This window comes from Gallus gallus, chromosome 13, assembly GCF_016699485.2.
Source record: "Gallus gallus isolate bGalGal1 chromosome 13, bGalGal1.mat.broiler.GRCg7b, whole genome shotgun sequence".
Classification (NCBI taxonomy): Eukaryota; Metazoa; Chordata; class Aves; order Galliformes; family Phasianidae; genus Gallus; species Gallus gallus.
In genome coordinates this window covers 17,681,769-17,708,040 of record NC_052544.1, presented here as the reverse complement: position 1 = coordinate 17,708,040, position 26,272 = coordinate 17,681,769, and the positions used below count along the sequence as shown (strand labels likewise).

Here is a 26,272-nt window from a genome sequence, read left to right as displayed (position 1 = left end):
TTTGAAAACAACTGATCCCACCTACCCCTCTAAAACAAACAAACTGATCCATGATTAAAGCAGGGATCTTATGCTGGTTTTTCTTTATCTGGAGTCTATTGCAAGCTTAAGATAACTGTCAGCCAAAGAAGTTCTCTTGTTCATCCTTCTTAAAAACTGGCACAGTATTATATACATGTATGAAATGTTACTTTTTAAAAAATTTTTTAAAATAATATTTGGGACAAAAATCTCTTCAAGAAATTATGTTAGGGTTCCTGGATGCGAGTTCTCTCTTCCTGCTTGTTTACAAGTGATTATTCCACAGTTCAGCAACTCCATCTGTTAGTAGTATCTTAAGCAACCTCTCGTTCATATATGATACACGCTCTTGAGTTTTCAAAATAGTCCCTATTTTGTTAGAGGATTTTTTCACCAATTTTACAATTTCAGTACACCAATCTATGGAGCTACAACACACTGAAGTTACATCAATGCCCTTAAGAACAAGAACAGATATTTTTTAGCACAGATCAGAGAAGCTCTGATTGATGTCATTCTTGTTAGTAGAGCTACTTCTGCACCTGTACAGTGCCTGATCTCTAATGTGAGGTCTTCACTCACTTCTTGTACTCCAACAGAATAAGCAGGGTTAGTTTTTCAATCATAAATCTACTGTTTGACTTTATTACTAATGAGAGGGCTGAATATTAACAGCTGTGTGGTTACACATCACTTTGGAACTGGACTACTAATTTATTTGACAGTGACTGACACAAAAAGTCTGCTAAAGGTCACCTTACTAGGAAGACCAAGTGGATGAGGCCCTCTATAAACAGACAGGAGCAGCTTTGCATTCACAAACAATGGTCCTCATGGGGGACAACCCCAGTATCTGCTGAAAGGACATCTCAACAGTACACCAAAAAAATCGGAGAGGTTCCTGGAATGTGCTGATGGTAACTTTCTCTTCCAAGTAGTACGGGAACACCTGAGAAAAGGTGCTATGCTGGGCCCAATGAGGAGGAGCTGGTGAGTAATGTGAAGCTCAAGGGAAGCCTTGAATATAGTGACCATGAAATGGTGGAGTTCGAAATCCTTAGGGTGTCAAAGAGGGTGTGCAGCAAGTTTGCTACTCTGGACTTCAGGAGAGCAGACTTTGAACTCCTCAGGGAACTGCTTGGCAGGGTGACATGGAAGAAAGCCCTGGAGGGAAGAGGGGCCCAAGAAAGCTGGTTGGTATTCAAGGACCATCTCCTCCAAGCCCAGAAGCAGTGCATCCCAAGAAAAAAGAAGGCAGACAAGAATTCCAGGAGGCCTCTGTGGATCAACAAGGAGCTCCTGGACTGACTTTGGTGCAAAAAATTCTATAAGGAGTGCAAGCACTCCTTACATCAAAGTTAACTGGGATGACTACAAAGGAGCTGTCTGAGCAGCCAGGGATCAGGTTAGGAAAGCTAAAACCCAGATAGAATTAAATCTAGACAGAGATGTCAAGGGGGGAAAAAGAATAAATTCTACAGGTAAATCAGTGATAAGAAAGTTGGGGAGGATGTGGGGCTTCTCCAGAAGAAAACTGAAGACCTTGACATGAGAGAGATGAAGGAGGCTGAAGCGCTCAATGACTTCTTTGCCTCAGTCTTCACCAGTAAGGGCTCTAGCCATACCACCCAAGTTGGAGAAAGTAATGATAAGAACTTGGAGTAGATCTGCCTGCTGTAAGTGAAGATGTTCAAAACCATCTAAAGAACCTGAAGGTGCACAAGTCCATGGGACCTGCTGAGATCCATCTCCATGTTCTGAGGGAACTGGCGGATGAAGTTGCAAAGCTGCTATACATATCTAAAAGGTCATGGCAGTTTTGTGATGTTCCCACTGATTGGAAAAGGGAAAATGTAACCTCCCCCCCCTTTTCAAGAAGGGGGGGGGGGGAGATCCAGGGAACTGCAGGCCAGTCAGTCTCACCTCTGTGCCTGGAAAGATCAGGGAGCAGATCCTCCTGAAGGCCCTACTGAGGCACACATATATAATGAAGCTTGTACTTCTTCAGAAGTTACCATCAGATTTCAGCTGAAGAGTTGATTTCAATTCAACTCTAATTTCTGCATGTGAGAACGCTACTGGAAAGAAGTGGGAAGAAATGGCTGTCTCCATGATAAGTTCGAGTAAATCAAGCATAAATGGTTTCCTTTGCATTTTAGGATCACAAGGTTTCCAAGCTTTTATCTTAACAATGTTCTGGCAAACTGTGTAACAAGCAATGGCAGGAGTTGCATAACTGCTGCACGGAGAATAAAGCCACCAGAGGAAGAGAAGCCTTTATTACTTGGTTTTTCAGTGTAAAATTCCAAAACAACCTCTAATCATCCTTGATTTTTAAACAAATTCAAAAGTGCAGCTTAAGAGAAGCAAAATAAAGAAACTAAATTCAAGTAATAAAGTCAGAATTTTCTAACTGTGGTTGAAACATCTGCCAACAGCTGAATTCCCTGTCCAAGCAAGGCCTTTATGTCATTTGTAAAGACCATTTACTTTGGATTTCTTTGAGGGATGGTTGTACTTTCCAAGTTTTTAACTTTGAAAAATTTAATCTTTTGAATGCAACACATTGGTACAATGGATAGGTACTGGCTCTTGTTGGCTTTATTACTGTGCTTCTGTGAGGGACTAGAGCCAATCTCAGCCAGGTAGCTGCGTAGTGACACAGCAAGCAGGCTCTGGCAGCACCCAGCACAGCAAGTCAGCTGGTATCTCCTCCAGATGTTATCAGTGTCATGCAGAGTATTTCATTATTCTCCTGCTCTAAAAGCCAGCCTTGGGTGTCATTTAAAAGACGCATCCATTACGTAACGGAATGACAGAAAGAATTATGAGTTCTCATCATGAGGTAAGCCTTGAGAAATCGAATTACCGCTTACTTTTCCCCATCGCTAAGCCCTCTTCTGGCCTTTTTATATTACTTCAAGAGCTCACAGCGCCACCTTCTGTTCAGCGGTCGGAATGACGAACGTCAGCGCCCGGAGGGCCGCTGCAGAAGCAGCGTTCAGACAGATCTGTCGGGTGGGGTACGAGAAAAATCCCCCGTGTCTTCTCTTTAAACAGCTCAGCGTGTCATACCCTTAAGAGCTGCTGCTCTCCTAGAAGTGCAGTCATAAGCAGCAGAACGCAGCTGCCCGAGTGGCACACAGCCAGAACCTGACACAAAGGATATTTTGCATAAATTTCAGCAAGCACCCAAACCTGCAGCAGCGCCTCATGCACTATTAGCAGGAAGTTCCATATTTCTTACCCAGATCTCGTAGAGCACATTGAAAATACTTTCACCATCTCCAGCCAGGAGAACAGCACACAACAGGGGGGAACATAAACTGACTTTGATGAAATTATTTCAGAGACCTCACTAAAATTTACTCACTGGATCATTGTAAAAACTTAATGCAATGCAATCATAAAGTAAATATCAAGTATGAATTATTGGAATATAGAACAACTCACTCTAACAGCTCATGCTCAAATATGAAGAATGTGAGACACTGTAAGGATAACAAAAAAAAATTGTATTCAGAAAACAATCTAAGTCTTTTTCATTTGTGTTTTGAGGCAGGGCAAAGGGAATGAGAAATGAGCCATGGGCATTTTGTGTTAATTGGACATCTTTGTCTAATAGTAAGAATCATAAAGAACTTTTTATTTATATCTTGGCTATGTGAGCTGGCAGAGCACTTTTTGTCAAAGCTACAACTGAACTTGCAATATGTTTGGTGAAAATCTAGAGAGTGCTAATAGTGTTCTAATAGGGCACTTAACAGTTTTATGTTCTCCTGGTGCACCCAGTGCTTGAGGTGAGGTCACACTGAGCAGTGCAGGACAATCCCTTCCATGGCCCAGCTGGCAGTGCTGGGCCTGGGGCACTCCAGGTCACAGGTGGCTCTTTGGGCTGCTGGAGATGCTGCCATCTCAAATTCAACTTGCTGTCGCTAGACCCTCATGAAGGGCTATGCTTCAGCCTCCTGTTCTCTGTCCTGTACACAGAGCCAGGCCTGCTCTCTTTAAGGTGCAGAGTGCAGAAGTTGATCCTGTTGATTTTTAATGTGATTGGTGACTGCCCAGCTCTATTTATCAGGATCTCTCTGCAAGTCCTCTCTAGGCAGGAGGGAGTCAACATCTCCCCTTAATGCAGTATCACCTGCAAACTTACACATCGTGCATTTGAGTCCTGCAAGATCATTTTACAAACGCTGACAACAACTGGGCCTAATGTGGAGCCCTGGGGGGCCCCATGAGCACCTGGTCACTGTGCAGATGGAACTCATTTAGCAAAATCCTTTGGGCTCAGCCATCTGATCACTGACTGTGCTGCATATCTATCTTTGTCCAGAAGGACATTGTGAGAAACTGTATCAAAGGCGTTGCTGGAGAGAGTCGGTAATAAATGAGATTTTCAGTTGCTGCTAAGCTGGGGAAGACCGTGCAAAAAGCCTTCTGTATGCACCCACCCTTCAGAGTTCTCCGGAAGGGCAGCCTGCACTGTCTCCTGGTTCCTCCCGTGCCGCAGTGCAGCGGCCGGCGAAAGAAACACACCAGGCCTCGGCGCCGGCAGGACCACGCGGTCAGTCCGCAGGGCGGTGGGATGGCGCCCCCGCGCCGGCTGACCAATCAGGCATCAAAGCCTTAGCGCATCTTCTGTGATTGGGGACGAGACTTATCGAGCTCGCCCAATGAGAAGACTGCGTCTACAGAGCCGAAGGGGAATTCAGTACGCGAAGCCGTGATTGGCTGTGGGGTGCGCTGGCGGGATGGCGGCCGTGGGAGCGGTGGTGGGGTTGGGGAATGCTGACTTCTCGGACTTACGGGAGATCAAGAAGCAGTTGCTGAGCGTGGCGGAGCGCAGCCGTGAGCGCGGCTTGCAGCACAGTGGGAAATGGTGAGCGCCACGGGCTGGGCGGGCGGGTACGCCCTGGTGGGCCCCGTGCTAACGGCCGTCTTTCCGTGTAGGGCCTCCGAGCTGGCCTTCGCCCTGGAGCCGCTGCTGCTGAGCGAGCTGCCGCCGCCGCCCGCGCTCACGGAGGTAAGCGCAGGGGCGAAGGAGTCTGACCGCCTGCCGCACTGTTAGCGAGCATCAGCGCGCGGGGTGGGGCTGAGCCCGTTCTGCGTTCATCGGTGCGGGGTGATTGAGGCGCACAGAGCGGTTGTGCAGAGCTTGCCATTGGCAGAGCTGCGAGCTTCTCTTTAGTCCTCTCCAAACCGGCTACGGAGAATTGCGATAGCGATATTCTTAACAACTGCTGTGCAGGGGACGTTTCTGAGTGCTGATCTCTTTACAATGCTGTTAAGTTCCTTTTTGTTGCATATTTTTTCCGAGAAGATGGACAGACCTGAGTGTGCTTCCCAGATGAAAGCATTCAATTTCCCGTTTTGCTGTGTCCTGAAAGAGAAAATTATAAGTTAAATTTGAAATCACGCTGCATAATGTTGATTTGTTCATCTTAGCTAGGGGTTTTTAGCTAAGGTTTAAAAGTTATTGCAGTCTAAATTATTTTGTCAGTAAAGTCGTGCTCCTTAGGACACAGGAAAAATGAGTTGTGTCTTAATCACCACTTCCATAGAAATACTGTAGGACTTGTAGGTGTAATACTCCTTAAGTTACTGCAGTGTAATATGTCATAAATGCATTTTGCAAGATGTTTGAGGTTGGGAGGGACCTTTGGGTCCATCTAGTCCAACTCTCCCTCCTCCAGCAGGACAACCTCCAGCAGGTTGCCCAGGACCACGTCTGGGTGTTTTTTGAGATTCTCCAAGAGAGGAGACAGCAGAAGCCCCTGGGCAGCCTGTGCCAGTGCTGTGTCACCCACACAGTATGAAAGTGCTCTCTGATGTTTACAGAGACTCCTTTGTTTCAGTTTGTACCTGTTGCCTCTCAGCCTGTCAGTGGACAGCACTTAAAAGGGCTTTGCTCATTCCTCTTTGTACCTTTCCTTCAGGTATCTATGTACACTGATGAGATCCCCTGCATCCTCCCTCCCAAAAGCTGAACCAGTCACAACTCTCCACCTTTCCTCATATTTGAAATGCTTCAGTCATTTCACCTTCATGGTCCTTCATTGAACTCTCTCTTGTATGTCTGTCTTTTCTGTACTGATGAGCCCAGAAGTGGACAGAGTATTCCAGATGTGGCCTCGTCAGAGCTGAATTGGGGAGGGGGAGAGGATCACCTACCTTGACCTGCTGGCAATATTTTACATAGTTCAGCTCAGGATACCCTTGTCCTTCCTTGTGGCAAGCTGGCTTGTGTACACATAGCTGGCTTGTGTACAACTTGTGTCCCCCAGGACCCCCAGGTTCTTTTCTGTCAATAAATTGTTCAAGGCATAGGTACCAAGGAAATGTTTGTGTGTAAATGAGTAGGTTAACATTGTTGGATATGAAATTCCTGAGTACTTTCTTGTTATCATTTTACTTGAACAGCTAATTTTTGCCTTCTGGCAATTTGCCACAGTTTATCTTTTGGAACCTAACCATTTACTTCAAATGTTTCTAGCCAGTCAGAATCCTTGTTCTCACATGAGTACCAATTGTGTGAAGGAGTGGAGAGAGTTTTCTGACTATATTCAACTCATATGTGAAGAAAAAAATTGTTCTGTTGTTATGTTTTTGTGTTGTTTTTTCTCTTAACTTTCAAGGCAGTTTCATTGATATGCTTGTAAGTAGGTGATTTTCCTACAGAATGTCAGAATTTCTAAGGCATTTAACTCTTCTTTGTTCTTGCAGGAGGATGCTCGTGATCTGGATGCCTATACATTAGCCAAATCTTACTTTGATCTAAAGGAATATGACAGAGCTGCATATTTCTTACGGGGCTGCAAGAGTCAGAAAGCTTACTTCTTGTATATGTACTCTAGATACCTGGTAAGATAGAAGGAAAAGTTGCCTTTAAGCACTGAATTCCTTGGCTTTGCTTCCTTTCTGCATGTAAGATGTAGCATACCTTATATATGCTGTTGTAAAATAATTTTGATTTTCCTCTGTTCTCCACAGTCAGGGGAAAAGAAGAAGGATGATGAGACAGTGGATAGTTTGGGTAAGACTCTACTGTCAAGAAACATGAGACGATATAATGAAACTTCCAGTAACACATTTTCATGTAAATCATTTTGGTTTTATGGCTTTTCCATTGATGTTTGAGTAATAGTGGGCTGTAACATGATTTGCTTTCACTGTCTCTTAGTTGACTGGCTTAATACAGGTTACAGAATTTCTTTTCTTACTTATTCTGTTAAAGGGGGTCATTGGACTAGGAGATTTTATAACAGAAAAGTCACGGACTGGGAAGCTTTCTGGCCACGTTGGTGATGATTCTGAATATACCCTAGACCTCACAGTTAACGTACTGAGACTCCTGAATGAAAGCTAGGTGTTTGACTTTCTTCACATGCAGGACCACTGGAAAAAGGACAGGTGAAAAATGAAGCTCTACGAGAGCTTAGAGTTGAGCTCAGTAAGAAGCACAAAGCACAGGAACTGGATGGATTTGGCCTTTATCTGTAAGTGTGTCTGTGTGTGTTCTTAATGTATTTGTGTACATTTATGTGGACATGCAGAGTTTTATGACTGATGTATTTGCTTTACAGGTACGGTGTTGTGCTGCGGAAGCTGGACCTGGCTAAAGAAGCAATAGATGTATTTGTTGAAGCTACTCATGTCTTACCTTTGCACTGGGGAGCTTGGCTGGAACTTTGCAACTTGATTACAGATAAAGAGATGGTAAAACGTGGGAGATGTCAAGTGGTGATAACAAATTCCAGAGTTTAACCTGATTGAGTTGTCAGAAGATTAGTGTTGCCCACTGCTTTATTCTGTGAGACTCTCAGGCAAGGCAACCCAAGATTGTAAATTATGTTGTTAAAGCCACTTGTGACATGAATGAGTTCATCCTAAGTTGTTTTTTTGGTAGGTTTTTTTTTTTGTGTGTGTGTGTGGTTTGTGGGGTTTTTGGGGGGGAGGGGGGGGGGGCGGAGAGGGAAGTATTCTAGTTCTGCAGCTACTATGCAGTTTTTGTGAATTGAGGGTGTATGTGTAGAATTACTGTTTGCAGTTTTTTCACATGACTGGAAGTTTGTGCTTTTCCTGTCAGTTACAATTTATTTGCAATGATATAGGTCATCTAGTGAGCAGCGAGCACCATGGGACAAGATAAGCCTTTAATAAGTCAATTACAAAAACACTTACTTTGTCATTTATTTACCAAGTAAAGCATAGTAAGCTTGAATCTGTAACAGGAAATAGTTGACTTACAAGACATGATGTTCATACTGTATGTGATTTGGGGAGATTACTTTGAATGTTCTCTGATATTGTTTTGTGGCTTTGATGCCTATTATTAATGGGAATGTATGTCTTGAATTTAGTTCTATTCTGAGAGAATCTAAGATACTCTGATAGAGCTCCGTGATGTGAAATAAAGTGTGCTTCTGGGGATCATCACTGAGAAATTCACTTCAGAAGAGCAAATCTGATTCAGACTAAAACACTAATGTAGATACTCCCTTGTCAAATACAAAGTCTCTATGAGATGAACTATACCAAAGAATTGAACTTCCATGTAAAAGGTGATTTTGTCTTTATGCATGGGGTTTATGAGACCACTCCTGTAATTCTTCAGTCAATTCTGGCTGATGGATAGATTTTGAAAATAAAGATGGTGCAGAAGAGAATCTTACTGATTTTCGAAGAACAGGAAATTTATTTTTGTGAGATTATTTAGGTTATTCTGTTCATGTAGCTTATTACAAGGAAAAAAAAAACAAAGACAAAAACCCTCATCTATTTAATAGTGATAATAGTGATGTGCAAACATGAGAAGAAAATAGTCTTTCAAAGGAGTCTTGAATTTAATGTGGAAATTAAGCCAGTAACTGAAGCAGAAGCCTGGTGCTTTCATATTTGAAAACGATCATTTCTTCACCAATTAACCAAATGAAAAATCATCAGTTTTTTGATTTCAAGTCACTGGAATAGATGGGGAGTGACTAAATGGAATTATGTAGTCCATACTGTAACACTTTTTAGAATAGGCATCTTAATGCTTCTTTCATTTTCCAGTGTTCTTAATTTGTAGACATTTTTTAGCCTCCATCGTGGAAGAACTTGATAGTAATTTTTGGTCTTAATACTATTCTTTCATAGCTGGTGTTATGGCCTAAGAAAGTGCTTACAGGAAAGTCTTCCACCTCAAGACTGTCTGCTAGCTCGTGGGAGGGAAGATAATGGATTCTTTGCCACATGTGGCTCTTAGAATACTACTGATTGTCATCTCTTCCTCCTCTTCTTTGGTTCTTGCTAGTTGAAGTTCCTGTCCTTGCCAGATACGTGGATGAAAGAGTTCTTTCTTGCACACATTTATACAGAGCTCCAGCTGATAGAGGAGGCTCTGCAGAAGTATCAGAGTCTCATCGATGCAGGATTTTCTAAAAGCACATATATCATCTCTCAGATTGCAGTTGCCTACCACAATATACGAGGTCAGTGATATTTACTAATAGGAATGAGCCCTTTAATACAAACTTAGCATTTGTTGTTCTTGTTCTCACATCTTCTCTTCTTTCTTCAGATATTGACAAAGCTTTATCTATCTTTAACGAGCTACGGAAACAAGATCCTTACAGAATAGAAAATATGGATACTTTCTCCAACTTGCTGTATGTCAGGGTAAGCACTCTTTCTGTTGTTTGTCCATGATGATACTATTTGTCAGAGGTAAGTTAAACACTGGCAAAGCAATTGCTTTTATCTAGTTTCTCTGAACATAAGCTCTCAGCTTCTGTTTGCATCTGTTTCGTGGAGTTGTGAAGCAGAAATGTGTGCATTATCTGCTGCCTAGGTCGTCTTTGTCTGAAACTGTAATATGATCCTTTACTCATCACCTTCACTCGTTTGTTTCACTAGAGCATGAAGCCTGAACTGAGCTACCTGGCTCACAATCTCTGTGAGATAGACAAGTATCGTGTTGAGACCTGCTGTGTAATTGGTGAGAGCCAACCCTTTTATGTGTTCTTATTGTGCTGTCTCCAGACTGGGAAGCAATTTTACTAATAGCTACGAAAACAGTGAACTGGCAGAGCCATCAAAAATATTTGGTGAATATGGTTTCAGGCAGCCTAAAAAGTGGACCAAAGGAGAGTGCCCCTTTCCCGCATTCCTCTTTGGAAGAGCTGCTGTAATATTGTTAGAGCAGAAAGTAGTTAAGAAAACATTATGAAGGCCCATGCAGACAATAATTCCCTCAAACTCCAGCAGAAACAATTGTGTGTCAAGTCTGGGAAATAATTTTTTTTAGATCAGGATGTGAGTTTCTAAGCAGGTGATGGGATCTTAACTGATTGGCCTACCTGGAAAAGGAGTTGGTGAGAACACTGGAGAAGATACTACTGCTAGGACTGTTGAGGTTTGAGGCAGATCTACCTGTGATATATCTTGCTCATGTTATCTACTACTCTGTAGCAGAAATGCTAAGTCAGAGCTTGAAGTAGTGATTGAGCACTTGGTGGGAAGGTAGGGCCAACCCAGGGGAGTTCAGGTGCAAGCAATGCACATGAGTAACCAGAAGGGGTGGAGATAGGATCCACTCCTTCCCAGACCTCATTTAAGGGTTGGCAGTGGAGGTGAGGGTATTTTGCTGGAGATCTCTGTGTACATAATACGTTCCAACAGTAAGCAAATTTTATTCCTTTGCTTTTGTGTCCATGGCTACTGCATTTGGGCTTGTCCTTGCTTGCTGCAGCCTAGGACTTTGCCACTTTGCTATTATAGCTGTATTTTCCATCAAATTATAGCATTACATACCTCCTAACTTAGATTATACCTATTCCATCTGTTTTTTTTCTCTGTCACCACTTTCTATTTATTTAAATATTGTGACTTTTTGCTTTAGGAAATTATTATAGCTTACGTAGCCAGCATGAAAAAGCAGCACTGTATTTCCAGAGAGCCTTGAAACTGAATCCTCGTTATCTGGGAGCCTGGACGCTTATGGGACATGAATACATGGAAATGAAGAACACATCTGCTGCTATCCAGGCTTATAGGTATCACTCATGCTGCACAAAATAGCATTTGCATGCATTTGGTGTGAATTAAAGAAAAAAAAAAAGGTACTTAGTCTTTTGTCCAACTCTGTCTTTTTCTGATCTGAACTGCTTTCTGACTACATTGTTTTTTTCTTCTTTGGCAGACATGCAATAGAGGTGAACAAAAGGGATTACAGAGCCTGGTATGGTTTGGGACAAACCTATGAAATCCTCAAAATGCCATTTTACTGTCTCTATTATTACCGACGGGCCCACCAGCTCAGGTAGAGTGGGAAACATAGCCATGTCAATTGGCATTCACTCATAAAATCACTGAAGTTGAAAGAGACTAACATCATCTAATCCAATTACTCTCCTGATTTCACCAAGAATAGAGATCTCTATCATTTTGTGTCACGGGCACAGCAAACATTTTCTGACTACTGCATCTGCCATAGGTTGTTCTTTGTAAAGAGCTAGTCTAGCAGGGCAATTCCCCTGGTAGGCTCTCTTAGCAGTTGATGTCTGGTTGTTAAGGAATGTGCATACAGGAACTAAACCAGGGTAGGAAGAAGAGCATCAACACCATTTGGTTTGCAGTGTTACTATCCCAAACTCTTAGTTATGCTAAATTAGCTGTTAACATACCAAACTGTATGTCTGAGAGTATTGTCCAAATGCTTTTTGAATTCTGTCAGGCTTGGTGGTGTGAGCATTTTGCTTGGGAGCCTGTTCCAATGCCTAGGGTGTATAAGTGAAATTTTATGTAAGAGATGATGGTCACTGCCAGATGTGGGTTTTTTTTTGTCCCCTCCTGCAAGATCAGCTGGCTGTCTATTAAACTACATTTAGGAATTGTTTTTTTACAGACCCAATGATTCTCGTATGCTGGTTGCCCTAGGAGAATGCTATGAGAAACTCAATCAGTTGGTGGAAGCTAAAAAGGTAAGTGAGAGCTGACGTGTAGATACTAGGTGGAGTTGCAGTTAAATTGTGTGGCTTGTGCTAATAGAAATGTATATAGTATGTTAGGAGCTTATTGAAACCCTTTCTTGCAGTTAAAATGGGAAATTCTATAACTAGAGTAGTTGAGAGAATTGCGTGCAGCTGATACGTGGCTTTGCTTTAAAGCCATATACTTTTCTATTTCTGACTTGCATGCATGAATCATGAGCTGGAGTCATTTTTCTTGTGTGCTTGACTAACTCTTCTTCCGTGATAGTGTTACTGGAGGGCTTATGCTGTGGGAGATGTGGAGAAAATGGCATTGGTGAAACTAGCAAAGTGAGTATGTCTTAGCACTGAATTGTCAATACTGTGTTAAATGCAACAAAAGCACTTTGATACCTAGCAATAAAATGGTAGATGGAAAACAAGTGCAATTGCTGGTAGATAGTATTGCTTCTGGAGATGTGTAATAAGTGTTACTTTTAGAAGGTCTGCAGAGACTACGAACTGTGTTATCCAGCTTTAGCTTTAAGTTTCTGTCAGAACAAGTAGAGAGGAAACTGTGGGATAAAGGCATTACAAGGGACTTCCAAATCATGGGATGATTTGAGTGCTAGTGGTGTTACAGTGAAATTTAAAGCAATCTATGGTGCTAGATGCTGTATAAAATCATACATTGTTTCATCCCCATCTCCTTTTCCTCCCACCCTTTTTTATCCTGATAAACGAATGTGACATTTAGAATAGGATCTAATGTGAAGTAAATGTGAACACTGATGTTAACACCAACTTTTGGTTGGGAAAAAATATAAAGGGGGGAAAAGGTGAAGGGGGAGGAAGTGGGCAGGTAAAAGGTGAAACTGCTATATAAAGATTTTTTGGCACATGGGGAGAAAGAAAGCTCTGGAAGAGATGGCCAATTAGAGTAGGATGGAAAAACTGTTACAGGCTTTGAATGTACAGAACAGACAAAGGTTCCCGCTTTAATTGTATCTGCACTGCTTCTAGCAGGTGACACCTGAGTGACTTCCTTCCTGATAATGTAGTTGTTCTCAGACTGGATCATTTCTTTCTATGAGGGACAGTACATAATGTATGTTTTGCAAATTCTTAAGAAAAAGCTGTCTCTAGTTTAGGTCAGACTTAATAGGAATGTTCTCATAGACCAGGGAAGTCTGGCAAATTGATCTTGTTCCAGTGGCCATTTTATGTCATTTCTTTATGTATTTTCCTAGGCTGCATGAACAGCTGAATGAATCCGAACAGGCTGCTCAGTGTTATATCAAATACATCCAGGACATCTATTCCTGTGGGGTAAGACTGTATCTTGGGAAGCAAAGGTAAAGTAAACATGGTGCAGAACTACCTTGGAAAACACTCAGACTGTTTTGTACCCTCTTCACTGTAGGAGATAGTGGAGCACCTGGAGGTTAGCACTGCCTTCCGTTACCTTGCCCAGTACTACTTCAAGTGTAAGCTCTGGGATGAAGCCTCAGCTTGTGCTCAGAAATGCTGCTCATTCAATGATGTGAGTAGATCTCTGACTTTAATCTTGGCTACCCTCTGAGTAGATGGATCTTTTATTGAATGAATGAGAGCTATCTGCTGTGTAGATGAACAATTTCATCCTGAATGTTTTTGTATACCTTATTACTACTGCTGCTTGTGATTGACTGAAGTCAGGGAATATGGCACAGATAAATCAAACTGGATCAAGTCTCGTTACTTTGGTGTTCTCTAAATAAAAGAATTTGAGGCTGCAGATGGCAGCCTTAAGACTGCTGAAAATCCTAGTGGGGAGGTGATTAAAAGTTTAGAATGCCCCATGCTACAGTAGTGTTACTCACATGGCTTCTTGTTGCACATCTTTTATGTGTAGACAGTGGGGAGGATATAAGAGCACTTGAGTTTTCTAAGTGACTTCATATTCTGAGATTTTCTGCAGCTTTTAAGTGGGAAATTCTGGATTTTTTTTAAATTCCAACCTAGTGATAGCCACCAGCCAAGACTGCTGCTGGGCATGTGCCTGTTCCTAACAGAGTTGTCTGGAACAAAAAACAAAACAAAACAAACAAAAAAAATTGAGCTTATTTGACGCTTCTACAATCTACTTTTAAATGGAATATTTAGATGGCTGCAGTGGTTGATGGTAGCAGTGTCTGAAATACCTAAGTAATATGCGAATAAGATGAAAAGAGGGACGATTATTGTGACTAAAAAGTCTGACATATCTTAATGTTCTTGATTAAATAGTAGAAAACAGAAGATCTGAGGGCATTTTTAAATATCTTCCAGAATGATGGCCTTACAGAGTGACAAATTACTGAAATTTAGACTGATTATATATAGAATTTGACACAAACTATTCATCCATCAGTGTGTGCGTTTTTTTTTACCAATTGTTTTCAGACTAGAGAAGAAGGAAAGGCACTGCTGCGGCAAATCTTACAGCTTCGCAACCAAGGAGAGACCTCCTCCACAGAGATTGCTACTCCCTTTTTCCTCCCAGCATCACTGTCAGCCAATAGCACTCCCACACGTCGCGTCTCCCCGCTCAATCTATCTTCTGTTACACCGTGAGCAATGCTGGCACCTCTGACCTGTGCATTGAATGTGACATTGTGGATGGGGCTTGCAACCACCTAGCTCTTTCCAATGAAATTTTTATGTTCAGTGTTGCCTTCACAGGTAAGGAAGTAGGGTAAAGAGTGACTGGAGCCCACAGCTGAAGACAGGTGTGCCCAAACAGGCAAAAGTGCAACCTTTGTGAAAGTGCCTACTCAGATATGTGAGAACATGCTGTACTTTTCACCAAGTTATTACAGTCGAGAGTAGATGTGTTCCAATACACGAGTCTACTAACAGGTCCTAGGAAGAGATTGACTTCATGAGTTTGTGTGCCTCTGAATAACTCTGGACAATCTTCTATCTGCCTGGCTGCTTAAGCATTTTTGCCTGTCTTGAATTACAGAAGTGATGAAGCAGTATGAGACAAACAAATCCATGTCTATATTAAAGGACTGAAAAGTGTAAGGAATTTCGGACAACCATAAAGGACACCTGTTTGTCAGAACCACAGGTAAAACAGCAGATATTTTGACTGAGTAGAAAGGCAGCCAGTGGGATAGCACAATTTCAAAAAAATAAAATGATTAAGTTACTGTCCTCGGGCTTCTTTATAATGTAGCTTTCATAGGTACTATAGCAGAGGATGGAGGTCGATAATGGAGGTAGATACAGCCATGTGGCAGTTAGAGCAGTCTGTCCCATGCTGGGCTTGGTTGTGGTGCTGCTAGCTGCCCACCTGGGCTGGTGCATGCCAGGGTGCAGGGTGGTGTTCACCCTGGCTGGGAGCCAGTAGGTGGGGGTCTGCATAGGGGCTCCCTCACAGTGCTTGCAGGTGAGCCTGGCTCAGCTTCAGGCCCTGGGAGAAGGTGCCAGCCTGCAGTGCTGCCCAGGGGCTGCTCTCCCCAGCCAGCGGAGGAGAGGCCCTTCCTGCACATCTCAGGCAGATCTTAATTTCTATGCCTTGGTTATACGTGAATTATGACATGTTTTCATGTTGTCTCTGTATTACTTTTAGTGGTCGGTGTCTGAGAAAGTTCAACTGTCCTTTTTCTAGCTTGTGAATCATAATTATAAACAGCTCTTACTGTATGGGTAGTCAGTGACTGGGTAACTATGCTGTACTCTAGTGTCAGGAGCTTTTATGGGGTCAAAAGATTGATCTGGAAAATAGTAATCGCTGCTGCCATTATGTTGTCACTGTGGAGCAAATACAGGGGTGGAGTATCTGAGTTACCATAGAATAAACCTACAGCAGAAGTAGACAGTAGCATAGAGTACAAATCCAGAAGTCACCTATGTCTGTTTCTTGCAATGGTTTGTTTCCCTCTGTGTTGCCATGCTTAGCAAAAACAAACAAGCAGAAACCAACACCAGGTAATAACAAAAAACAAAACACATTTGTCTTCCGTTTGTCCAAAAATGGAAGAGTTTACTTTTGCAGAACAAACTCCTTACCTGAGGAGGTTTAGCAGTCGTGTTTATCTCCTCTGTAAAGTGGTAAAAGAAGTTAGAATGGGGGATGTTCATGGGCTGGTGCAGCCTTCTGTGGCCATTGCTCTTGTGACTCTCACTGGGGCTGGGCTTACACATTAGAAGCCCTAGCACACTGCAGTTTATTCACATTTATGAATAGATCCTACTGCGTCCATCTAGGATTGATGTGGCACGTTAAAGGAAGCCTTACCGTAAAGGTCCGCGGCCTCCGGGCCGGCCCTGCGGACTGCTCGCTCCTTTGGAAGGGCTTCCTGCCGTTCGGCGGGAAGGTTCACGCGCCGCCGGCCGCAGAAGCGCTCCCCTCGCCGGCTGGGAGCGGCGCGTCGCGTCGCGTCTCCGCCCTGAGGAGCCCTCTCCGCTGGGGCGGCCCCCGCCCTCGGGGGACCCCCGTTTCCGCGCCCCACCGCTGGTGCGGGGCCGCTCGGGTACGACAGGCGCTGCCGCAGCTCTGCTACCGGCCGGCGGCCCCGCGCCCCCTCCACCGCGGCGTTGCCATGGCTGCGGCCGCGCGGCGCTGCGGCGGCGGTAGCATCGGCGGTGGCGGGGCGGCGCCTGCCGCAGACCCCGGCCCGGCAGCGCAGGCCTCCGCCGCGGGGAGGCGGCGGGGCGGACGCCCGCCCTCAGCGTCGGCGCGCAGGCGGCCGGCAGCGGCCGGGGCTGGGCGCTGAAGCCGCCGCGGCACCAGGAAGATGGATGCGCCGCACCCGTCCTTCGCCGCTCAGCATCCTCCCCTGTCCGCGGCACGGTAAGAGGCGGGGGCTGCCTGCTCCCGCGACGCCGGAACAATGACTGCGACGGTTGCGGGGGCCGGGACGGGAGCGGGGAGCGGGGCCGCGGCGGCGGCGGTGTGGAGAGCGAGGGATGGCGCCGAGATGGAGGCCGAGGAGGTGGAGAGGAAGCAGATGGGAATGAGGAGAGGAGAGGAGGCAGGGATGCAGGTGATGATGGCGATGGCGATGGAGGGAGAGGTGTGGCAAGGATGCAGTCTGCAGCCGTGCAGGATCCCGGCTCAGCCTCCCTCCTGCACCATTGTGCTCCAGGTTGGTCATTGTCTCGCCTTCCTCGCTGCGGAACGCTGCAAATTGCTGCCTGCAGCGGAAGGAATTTTTACAGGGCTGAATCTGATGCGTGGAGAGGCGCAGCCGGCAGAGGCTGGGCTGGGCCTCGGTGAGATGGCACCCGGAGGTGGGCGCTGGCGCAGCTGAACAGGGGCAGCTGTGAAGGAACTCCCCCGGTTTATTTTTACTTGCGGAGCATCTTTGCTTATTCAGCATCGCACGAGGGTTATTTCTGTGCACGTTTGTTTGGAAATGCACCTGTATGTGTCTCGGAGCCTCAGAGTTGGTGGATTTGTCTGTGTGTGAATGCACCCTACCCTGCATACAGACCCCACGAGCTTCACCCCTTTGTACGTGCAGCACATCTTTTTTTTTTCTTATTATTCGGCAGCCGTTGGCTGATGAAACACGCCAGTTAGGCTGATATGCAGCTTATTCTTAGATCATGGAATTGCTGCCCGGCAGCTTCATGATGGCTGCTTAGGACAGGTCTGCATCATGCATTTGGGCTGGTTTATGGCACTGAACAGTCATTTGCAGACTGTTTCTGTTTTCTTTTCTGAATATACATATAAAAAGGATGCAGAGCATGCCCTGTAGGTTGGGAACATAGAGATGTGTATGTCTTAAAAATGTAATTTGAACTCTTGTAAGGAAAAAAATAATGGCATGTGTTGTTAAAATGTTTGCATTCTGATCCTGCCCAATGTGTTACAGTAAGGTGACGTGTTGAAATCTTATTCTCAGCATCTTTCGTCTGCTGGGTCAAATTCTGCATGTGTGCAAATTCCATGCCGTGTTCAGTAATCTGGGCTTTCTGTGCCCAGTCTCCTAGGCAGTGTTCTATAACCTTGTCCTTGTCATATTTTGGTGGTTTTTGACAATTTCTCTTCTTCCGCTGGCCATTTCCATGTATGTCTCATGAATGAGAGGCCCTGTGTCCTGCTTACTGGGAAGTGAACACGGCGTACAGCTGAAACGTGGTGGTGTGGTAAGGAGAAGTTGGCTGCTGCCATCTGTAAATGCATGGTGGGGTCTGCGAGACCTTTTATTATCCAGATGTTTAAGTTGCTGGAAATTTGCTGCATAATTTCTCTGTCATTACAAAGTGACCTCGGGGTGTTCAAGTCAGGAAAATACTGTGAAACAGCTGTCAGGATAGTGCCCAGAGTAATTTTCAGTTTTGTTTCTATTCACCCAGCTGACAAAACTGATACCGTGGTTTAAAAACTGTATAATAATAGCCCTCCAACTTGTAAAAAAAAGGTATGGTAATGGATTCTACTGTCATAAGGGTGGTGTAGGCCAGGTGTTGAAATCCAAGTAGTTTGTAAATTGTAACTTTTTTTTTCTTTTTTACCTTCTTTTTGAATGAACTCTGGGACTGACCATGCTGTGAGCTCGTCTTTCACTGCTGAGTAGTGCTGGTTTTGCACTGTAGTCAGTATTTATGCTTTCTATTTTCTTTGTGAAGTTGTGAGACAGCAAAATAATCCTTATCAGCTGCCTGAAATTTGGATCACTGTCATGCTCCGTATCTTTTGCATTCAGTCAAATTTCTCTGCAATCCCTGTGCATCACAGCAGTGAAATGTTTGGGTTACTGCAAAATAAATGAATAAAATGAGATAATTATTTTAATTGGTTTTACGATGGAATTTTTGCAGTGCGTATTTCTAAAACAACAGCCTGCTCTAATTCCCAGGCAGGAACCTTTCCAAAGTTCCCATATAGATCCATATCACTTCAAGATCTGCTCTTGACTGGATTATCGCAGTCATGTTTTCCTATCTTCAGAGACTGATTCTCTGCTGCCTTCTTTTTAGTCATCATCTACATCTGTGCAGGGCCTCAGTGTGACTGCCATCACCTTTCAGGATCGAGAATCCTTATTTCTTGTTTTTGTATCTTGAAGGTCTATTTGAATTTTTCCTTTAAAACATCAGGACTGAAAATCCTAAATACTCCCTCCTCCAGTCTAGTCTCTGTGCTCCAGGAGTTGGGGATCTGAATAGAAAGTTTATCAGCATGTTGCTGACATCAAGTTGCAATGAGCGTATTTAGCAACTTTTTGGTAAATGACAGAAAAGCTGTAGATGGCATTGTGAAGCATCCAATGAACTTGAAAGGAAAAATAAGTGATATGCAAGTGTTTGTCTGGATGCAGGCTTTCAGTTTGGGTCATGCTGGGTTGCTGACAAACCGTGGCACATCCCGAAACCGTAGGGCCTGTGTGGGTTTTTTTCTGGAAGATGATATTTGGGCATTGCAGCCACATCCCTTCAATACTGTCAGAATAAAAGCAAAGTGAACTGGACTGTGTGCCCATCTACCTCACACAGTTACATGAGGAAGATGCAAATGAATGCAGAAAGTATTTCAGTACAGGACTACGCTATGAGAATCCACTCAGTGAGCTGTGTAACAGCAGCCCACAAATAATGAATACACCTGAAGAGCTGTTAGACCACAGTTCTATTTCTAACGTCAGATGAAATATAATTTTGTGATGAACAATAATACAATCAGATTACATTCGTTATTATAAAATACAGCAAAATGACTGATTTGAATTAACTGATAACCACTGATATCAGTAAATAAATCCAGCTAAATGTCCAACCAGCATGGAAATTAAAATTGAAAAGAGAAAGAAATGCAGTTAAAACTTTTGTGGAGTGCCCAGAGTAGATGAGGGTACTCAGTAATGAGTGAACAAATAGAGGTGGGAGAAATGGTAGTTGCAGGTCTTCTGAGCATGTTTGTCTTCCATTAGCACTGATTTGCTAAAATTCGGTAAGTTGACCTTCTTTTTAAATTGATGCATAAATATTTTTCATTACTCATTTGTGCAGGGTATGCAAAATCCATATAGCTCTTCATGTTACAGGTGTTTGAAATTAATTATAATCAGCACTCAATTGTTCTGTATGTCTTTGGTGTAGGATTGGTGTACAAATAAGGTAGTGAATAATATTCAAAAGAGCTAGAATTGTGTTAATCCATAACATGTTATTGTAGTTTAATGAACATAGATGCTTTTTTGTTCCCAAAGGTCTGTTACTAATAGACAAGTCCTTTTTTTGTTTTCTAGTATTCAATTATTTAATATTCAGGGTTCTGTGAGCTGCTGCTTTCTGCCTGTGTGTATCAGTGAGGAGAAAAATGAGATGCAGTCACTTTTGCAGAATCAGCTCAGAGAATTTGCTGCAGTTTCATAGGATCTTAAGTAATATGCACTTTCCATCTCACCTCCCTGAATAGAAATTATCATCAGTTATAGTCACTTTCAGACAGAGTGTTTGTAGACCATTGCACTTGGAGTACATGTAGTAATTTACAGCTGAAAGAACAGTTGTGTGGATTAGTATTTGGTAGCTTGTAACTGAATGAATGGCTGTATTAATTAATTTGGAAATGCTTTAAGGAATTAACCTGTAAGACGAGAGTGTGCCCAGTGCTTTACATGCACAACTAACCGCAAATTAGCATCCGCATATATTCAGTGGTAAGCATTACTAACAGAATGGACTGCCCTGTTTTTGCATAGTTCTGTTAGCAGATTGCTTCCATGTTGCTTTGTGTGTTTCTGTGGGTCACTGACCTACGTGCTGCCTTTTTCCTGAAATATGTGGTCAGTGTCAGTGGTCTGCTTGGTAACCTGTGTAGGATGAAGTCAATGAGGGTGTGTGTAAGCACTGTTCTTGGAAGCAGACTGTAGGGTTCTTGAGGGCTTGTAGTCTGGTGCATCTATCCTTCAACGTATAATAGAAGGGTAAGAACCACAACAATCAGAAATGAAAAAGAGCAAATCTGGTAATATCGTATCCCTAAGTGAATAATCTGAGTGCTTCTAGTGAATTTTGTTCCTAACGTTGTTATTTTTAAAGGCATTTTGACTTGAAGATGTATTGAAATGGATAAGAGGATGTTCACATGCATATTTGCATTTCTCCTGAAAAGCTGATCTGAAGAGACAAACTATAATGCATGTTGGCTTGGATTGGGAGAGCTTGGAGTATAGCCTGTGGTATGGGAACATTCAGATTCTCATCCCAGGCGGCATAAGTGAGATGCAGGATATGGCAAGTTAGAAGGATATGTTCATCAGATTCTGAAGGGCACTGACAGTGATGCAGAGGGAGAAGAGAACCCACAGAATCATACGTGTTTTGAAGTTGTATTGAACTGCAAGCTTTCAATAAACTGTAGGAATGAAGCGATCTGGTCAGAAGCAAGATGTCCAAAGAAGAAAAAGTCATCACAGAGATCTACATTGTTAGAAATGAAGAAGGGAGACTGGAACACAGAGTTTTCTTATTCACTCTGACATCTTATATAAATCCCTATTCATTAACTGCAGCAAGAATTTAGCTATAGGTAGCAGAAATTCTTACAAGCTAACTCTTCTGCTTTTAATAGAAGTAGTATTTAAATATCTGACAGTCCTTAGTGGAGAATGTTATGCTTTCTTTCTTATACGCATTTTGATTAAATAAAACATGTTTTTTGCTGGCTTATTAAAATCAAAATCAAAGGAGGGCCTGATAATATAAATTGTGGAAACTGCATTATTTTTCTTTCAGGCTCCGTGTGTTTCTCTGGGGGTGTTTGAGTGTGATCCTACTTACATAACATTCCTTTACAAAACAGCTTTTCTGGTAAACCGTGAATGGACCTGGAGTGACCCTGAAAGTACAGGACCACTGAAATGTCTTTTAGACCACTGCCTCGCAGTGAGCTGGACTGACTGATGGAGTTCATTCCTTTTCTGGTAGTTCTGCTGTTCTTAAATAGTATGTCTATGGGAACTGTTGAGCCATGGCCTGAACTGCTGATTGAGCACCTGGGAAAAGGACCTGGTCAGCCCTGGGAGCACAGGTGAAGGCAATTTACCTGTGGGACAGGGAGGGGTGGAGCCTGACTTCACCTCTCTTAGACCTCATTTAAGGGCTGACTGCCACTGGGGAAGAATCTCTGGCTGGAGATCCATCTTTAGTGGAGGTTTCTCGTGCAAACCTGGCATCTTCTGATATGGGTAAGCGCTCTTATTCCCTTCATTTATAGCACCTTTCTATTGTGCCGATCTTTTCTGTCTTGATGCCTTTGGTGAAACACCTTTTCGCATCATATTGGTCTGTCCAGTTGCTACCACGTCTGATCTGTGTCCATGTATTTTTCCCTCTGAATAATACTGAATCTGGAGAACTTTTGATTTCCTTTCAGAATAGGGAAAAATCTCGCGTTTTCACTGGCAGTGCTCTTGCTAAGCACTGTGTTGTGGTAACTTCTAGGAGAAGAACTGTGTGAAAAGGAAACAGATGGTATTTTAGCCATAGAATACTAGAATGTTGGTTTAATGTATCTCTCAGTTTTGCTGCGGGTAACAATAATGCTTCTGTCCCCTTCTGACTGTTTCCATGGTGCTGCCAGCAACTTGGATAGAAATTTTTGGCTCACGTTACGGAGTAAGGGTCAATGGTAGTTTTAGCAGCTGAGCAGCACTGGATTAGTGCTGTGTTCCTTGTGTGGAATCTGAATCTGAGGGGTATTTTGAGTTTAGTTCTGGAGGTATTTTAATATCATTGAAAGCTGCTGTGGTATTGATTAAATATGTAGCTACCAGACTATGAATTTTGTTCTGTTAAAAGCTGAGTTGTTTAGGATTTGTTTCTGAAGAGCTGTTTGTCACCATTTGGTGGAGTAAAACACGTTAGCTGCTAGCATGTGAAGATTGCTATGTCCTAACTATAAAAAGAAGTACAGGATAGAATTGTGTAAAGGCATGCAAGTATTTACAGGAACTCTGATTTAAGACTTCTGGTTGGCCTTGGGGTGCTGAATTATGATTCCATACAAAAATAATGCAGACCCCTCTTTTAATCAGTTTCCATTAATCATTTTTTCCACTGTGTGGCATAACACAGAGAATAGAATGCTATGTATTTCTTGAATATTGGGATCTATAGCCAGGATGCTTGGATCAAGAGTCTTGATATGGGGGAAAAAACTGAGGTGAGGGTGGGTTAACCTGTCCTGGCATCCTTCTCAGGTGGAGAGTAGGCTGAATTAGGCAGAGATGTGAATTAGCACGTTAACTGTTTTTTTGGGAAGAGTTGAGATACTGGGTCTGGGCCTCAAGGATAGCAAGTTTAGGCTCAGTAGCTTCTGTTTTTTCATACTGTTAGAATCACCTCACAGTGGAACAAATGTCACCTTCTCCTTCAGTGGAGCAGGGCTTTGGAAGTGTGTGAGACTTGTCGTGGCAACCATCTCCTGCCCTCAGAAAGCAGAAAATTAGAGTATAACTGTAATTGAAGTATGACCCCGGTAAAACACACAAGAGCAAACAAATGATGCAGTCCAAAAATTCCTGTTATTCTCTCTCCAACGTTTTAGGTGCTAAGTTATCCATAGGAATTTCCTCCTGGGACTTGGTGTATTTCAGAGAATGGGAATTCGGTTCATCTGCCCTTCTATAGACAGTTGGTGCCTTGAAATGGACAGAGGATATGAGTTATTGCTTATAACAACGTCATTTTAAAAACACTTTTTCCTTTCTGGTAGAGACTTCTAAGAAAGGTGAATTTAGCTGTGAACTACTAGGGGTAGTTAAACTTGATTGCGGGTGCAGTGTTTCTTGCTGCCGATGGAACTGATTACAATTAACAGGTCACTGAGTTAATACTCTTTAAATATGGCTGAATGGTGACTGTTAGCTGTGTGGTAGTTGCTTGTGTTTCCATTGTCCTTTCATGCAGAGAGGAGCTGAAGTCTCTCCACCTCTTGAAATCCTTGGAACCTGTTGTTACATTAGTTGCTCTGAAAATAATGCCTCCTATTTATTTTCATGGAAATGAAAGCAGATAGAGCACAATAATGCTACTTGATAGAGCAAATTCTTAGCTACAGAACACTATTTTTCAACACAGTCACTGCAAATGACCGGGAGCCTGCATGTCACACATGGCAGTGACCCACTGTTTCACAGCTATTGTGGCGGTGTCACTGCAAGGAAAGCGTTGCCCACGCAGTCTATCTTTCATTGGCCCGGACAGATGGAAGGTGCCATTCTGTCAGACTGCCCCTCTGTCGCATGGCAACAAAATGTAATGCAATAATGACAGGAACGTTCAGCATCTGCTGCTATACTGCCAACATCTGCCTCTGACACTGTGGGCTGACATCACACAGAGGAGTTCCTCATGCTTGGCTTACTTTTTAGTAAGCATCTCAGAATCAAGTTTACTGTTATGGGAAATAAATGGTATGAAACATCACACTGTTGCTGTACAGGGAGTTTATAGAATTTATAGAAATACAAATGAAACTCTGAACAGCAGCCTTGTTTCAGTGAGACCACAAAATCAAAACCTAGCAGAGGAGTGGCCTGACTGTAATTTGTGTAGGCAGAGTCCTTTGCAAAGTTAGCATGCAGTGACTTCGTTATGAAATCATATCATAGAATCATAGAATGGCCTGGGTTGAAAAGGCCCACAATGCTCATCCAGTTCCAACCCCCTGCTATGTGCAGGTCATAGGACAAGGGGGAATGGTTTTAAACTGAAACAGGAGGTTTAGGTTGGATATTAGGATGAAGTTTTTCACCCAGAGGGTGGTGACGCACTGAACAGGTTGCCCAAGGAGGCTGTGGATGCCCCATCCCTGGAGGCATTCAAGGCCAGGCTGGATGTGGCTCTGGGCAGCCTGGTCTGGTGGTTGGTGACCCTGCACACAGCAGAGCGGTTGGAACTGGGTGTTCATTGTGGTCCTTTTCAACCCAGGCCATTCTATGATTAACCCTTTAACTCCCAGTGCACCACATGATGGTATGGTGTGGAATACCAATGACAGAAATCATAAAACCATGACAAGTATAAAAATCAAAATAGCAATCTCAATAACTATATATTGATTTCATAATAGCAAAGCAATGTAATAAGATGGTTTCAGTATTTCCTAGACAGTAATAATAGCTTCCATTTTTTTGTTTTGAAGGGAAAATTTTATTTTTCAGGATTTTCCACACAGATAAATTTTGATATACATTTTTCTTAACTAGCTCTAGGCCTAGTGATTGCATTATAATCTACTTAGACTTGACCCCTTTGCCCCCTCCCCCATCCTGCAGGAGTTTTTAATTTTTTTTAAATGCTGAGTAGGGGAAGGGATTTAGAAGTTGCACAGAGGGGATTTGTCTTATAGTATTAATCATGATCTCGTCTAGAATTTAATGTCTTCACTCTAAGCGGAGTAAATATAACTTTAGGGATAGTGACAGCCTGATAGTTAATAGGTTGACGTTATGAAATTATTTGGCTCTATGAATATCTTGATATATTTTTCAAATAATTTCATTTTCTATACTGATGATACTGCAATTTCGGGGAAATAAGTAATGTTACCCAAGAAAGTAAAGCATAGAGATGATAGAATAATATAAGCCTAATGTTTCTCATTACTTTTGCTTTTAGCGCTATTGCAATATATTGTGCTTGTTTTACTGCATTTCAGTAAATAGGACACCAGACTTCTGTGTGGATTTTCAGTGCATAAAGAAATGAATGCTTATCTTTTGGTCAGCACTTTGTTTTTTTAATTCTAGCCTACTCAGTACTTAAGATGTCTTCTGCAAGAATTTAGAAATACCTTCTATTCCAGTGGAGCTATTACATGTGGAGGAACTGTTTAATTTTTTTTAACGTGTGCAAATGCATGAAGATGTCTAGGTTTGTTGCCCTTATGGTAGCTGGGTGCGCTTTGTAGTCAGTCAAGAATACATTTCTAACTCCTGCGGGCACACAGGTTGCTGGGAATTCCTAGGAGAAGAATGTTTAGTATGAAGTCATTTATGCTATGTGTGTTTGAGGTACATTAACCATTAAGGGATGCCAAGGAAGTGCAATGAATAGCTGCTAGGGCTATTTGTCTCTTTCTGTACAGGCAGATGTTTTTTTAGATACCATATGTCACTTAGATCTTCTGGAGGATGCACCCTGCTAAAGGGACCGTGTTTTCTTCTTTGTCTTTAAAAGTATATGTGTGAAGAGAACATTTATTGGCAAGTGGAGGCCATCTACGTATTTCACAACTGCGTATGTAGTACTTACAAGATGTCCAGCAGATCTATGAAGTGACCAATAGCTACAATTTTGTCTGTGAA

General features: G+C 42.8%; 2 protein-coding genes across 14 annotated transcripts in view; both read left to right on the top strand.

The window, feature by feature from the left end:
* Positions 1-4,759: 4,759 nt before the first annotated feature.
* CDC23 (cell division cycle 23) lies at positions 4,760-15,155 on the top strand. The gene is made up of 16 exons (XM_003642103.6): positions 4,760-4,903; positions 4,975-5,047; positions 6,748-6,885; positions 7,015-7,057; positions 7,415-7,520; positions 7,608-7,740; positions 9,320-9,497; positions 9,587-9,684; positions 9,922-10,003; positions 10,907-11,060; positions 11,207-11,326; positions 11,912-11,987; positions 12,265-12,326; positions 13,226-13,304; positions 13,399-13,518; positions 14,400-15,155. The coding sequence occupies exons 1-16, from the start codon at positions 4,776-4,778 to the stop codon at positions 14,568-14,570; spliced, it is 1,761 nt and encodes a 586-aa protein (XP_003642151.1). The 5' UTR covers positions 4,760-4,775; the 3' UTR covers positions 14,571-15,155.
* JAKMIP2 (janus kinase and microtubule interacting protein 2) overlaps positions 14,830-26,272 on the top strand; it is a 50,168-nt gene continuing 38,725 nt past the window's right edge. For 10 of the 13 annotated variants that reach the window (XR_005839502.2, XR_005839504.2, XM_040647011.2 and 7 more), the window contains exon 1: positions 16,681-16,797. The gene's annotated coding sequence lies outside the window, so the exon portion shown is untranslated. Of the gene's footprint in view, positions 15,933-16,680; positions 17,093-22,074; positions 24,377-26,272 lie in introns of those variants that run through there. The other 3 variants (XM_046900421.1, XM_015294044.4, XM_040647010.2) reach the window with 3 other exon arrangements.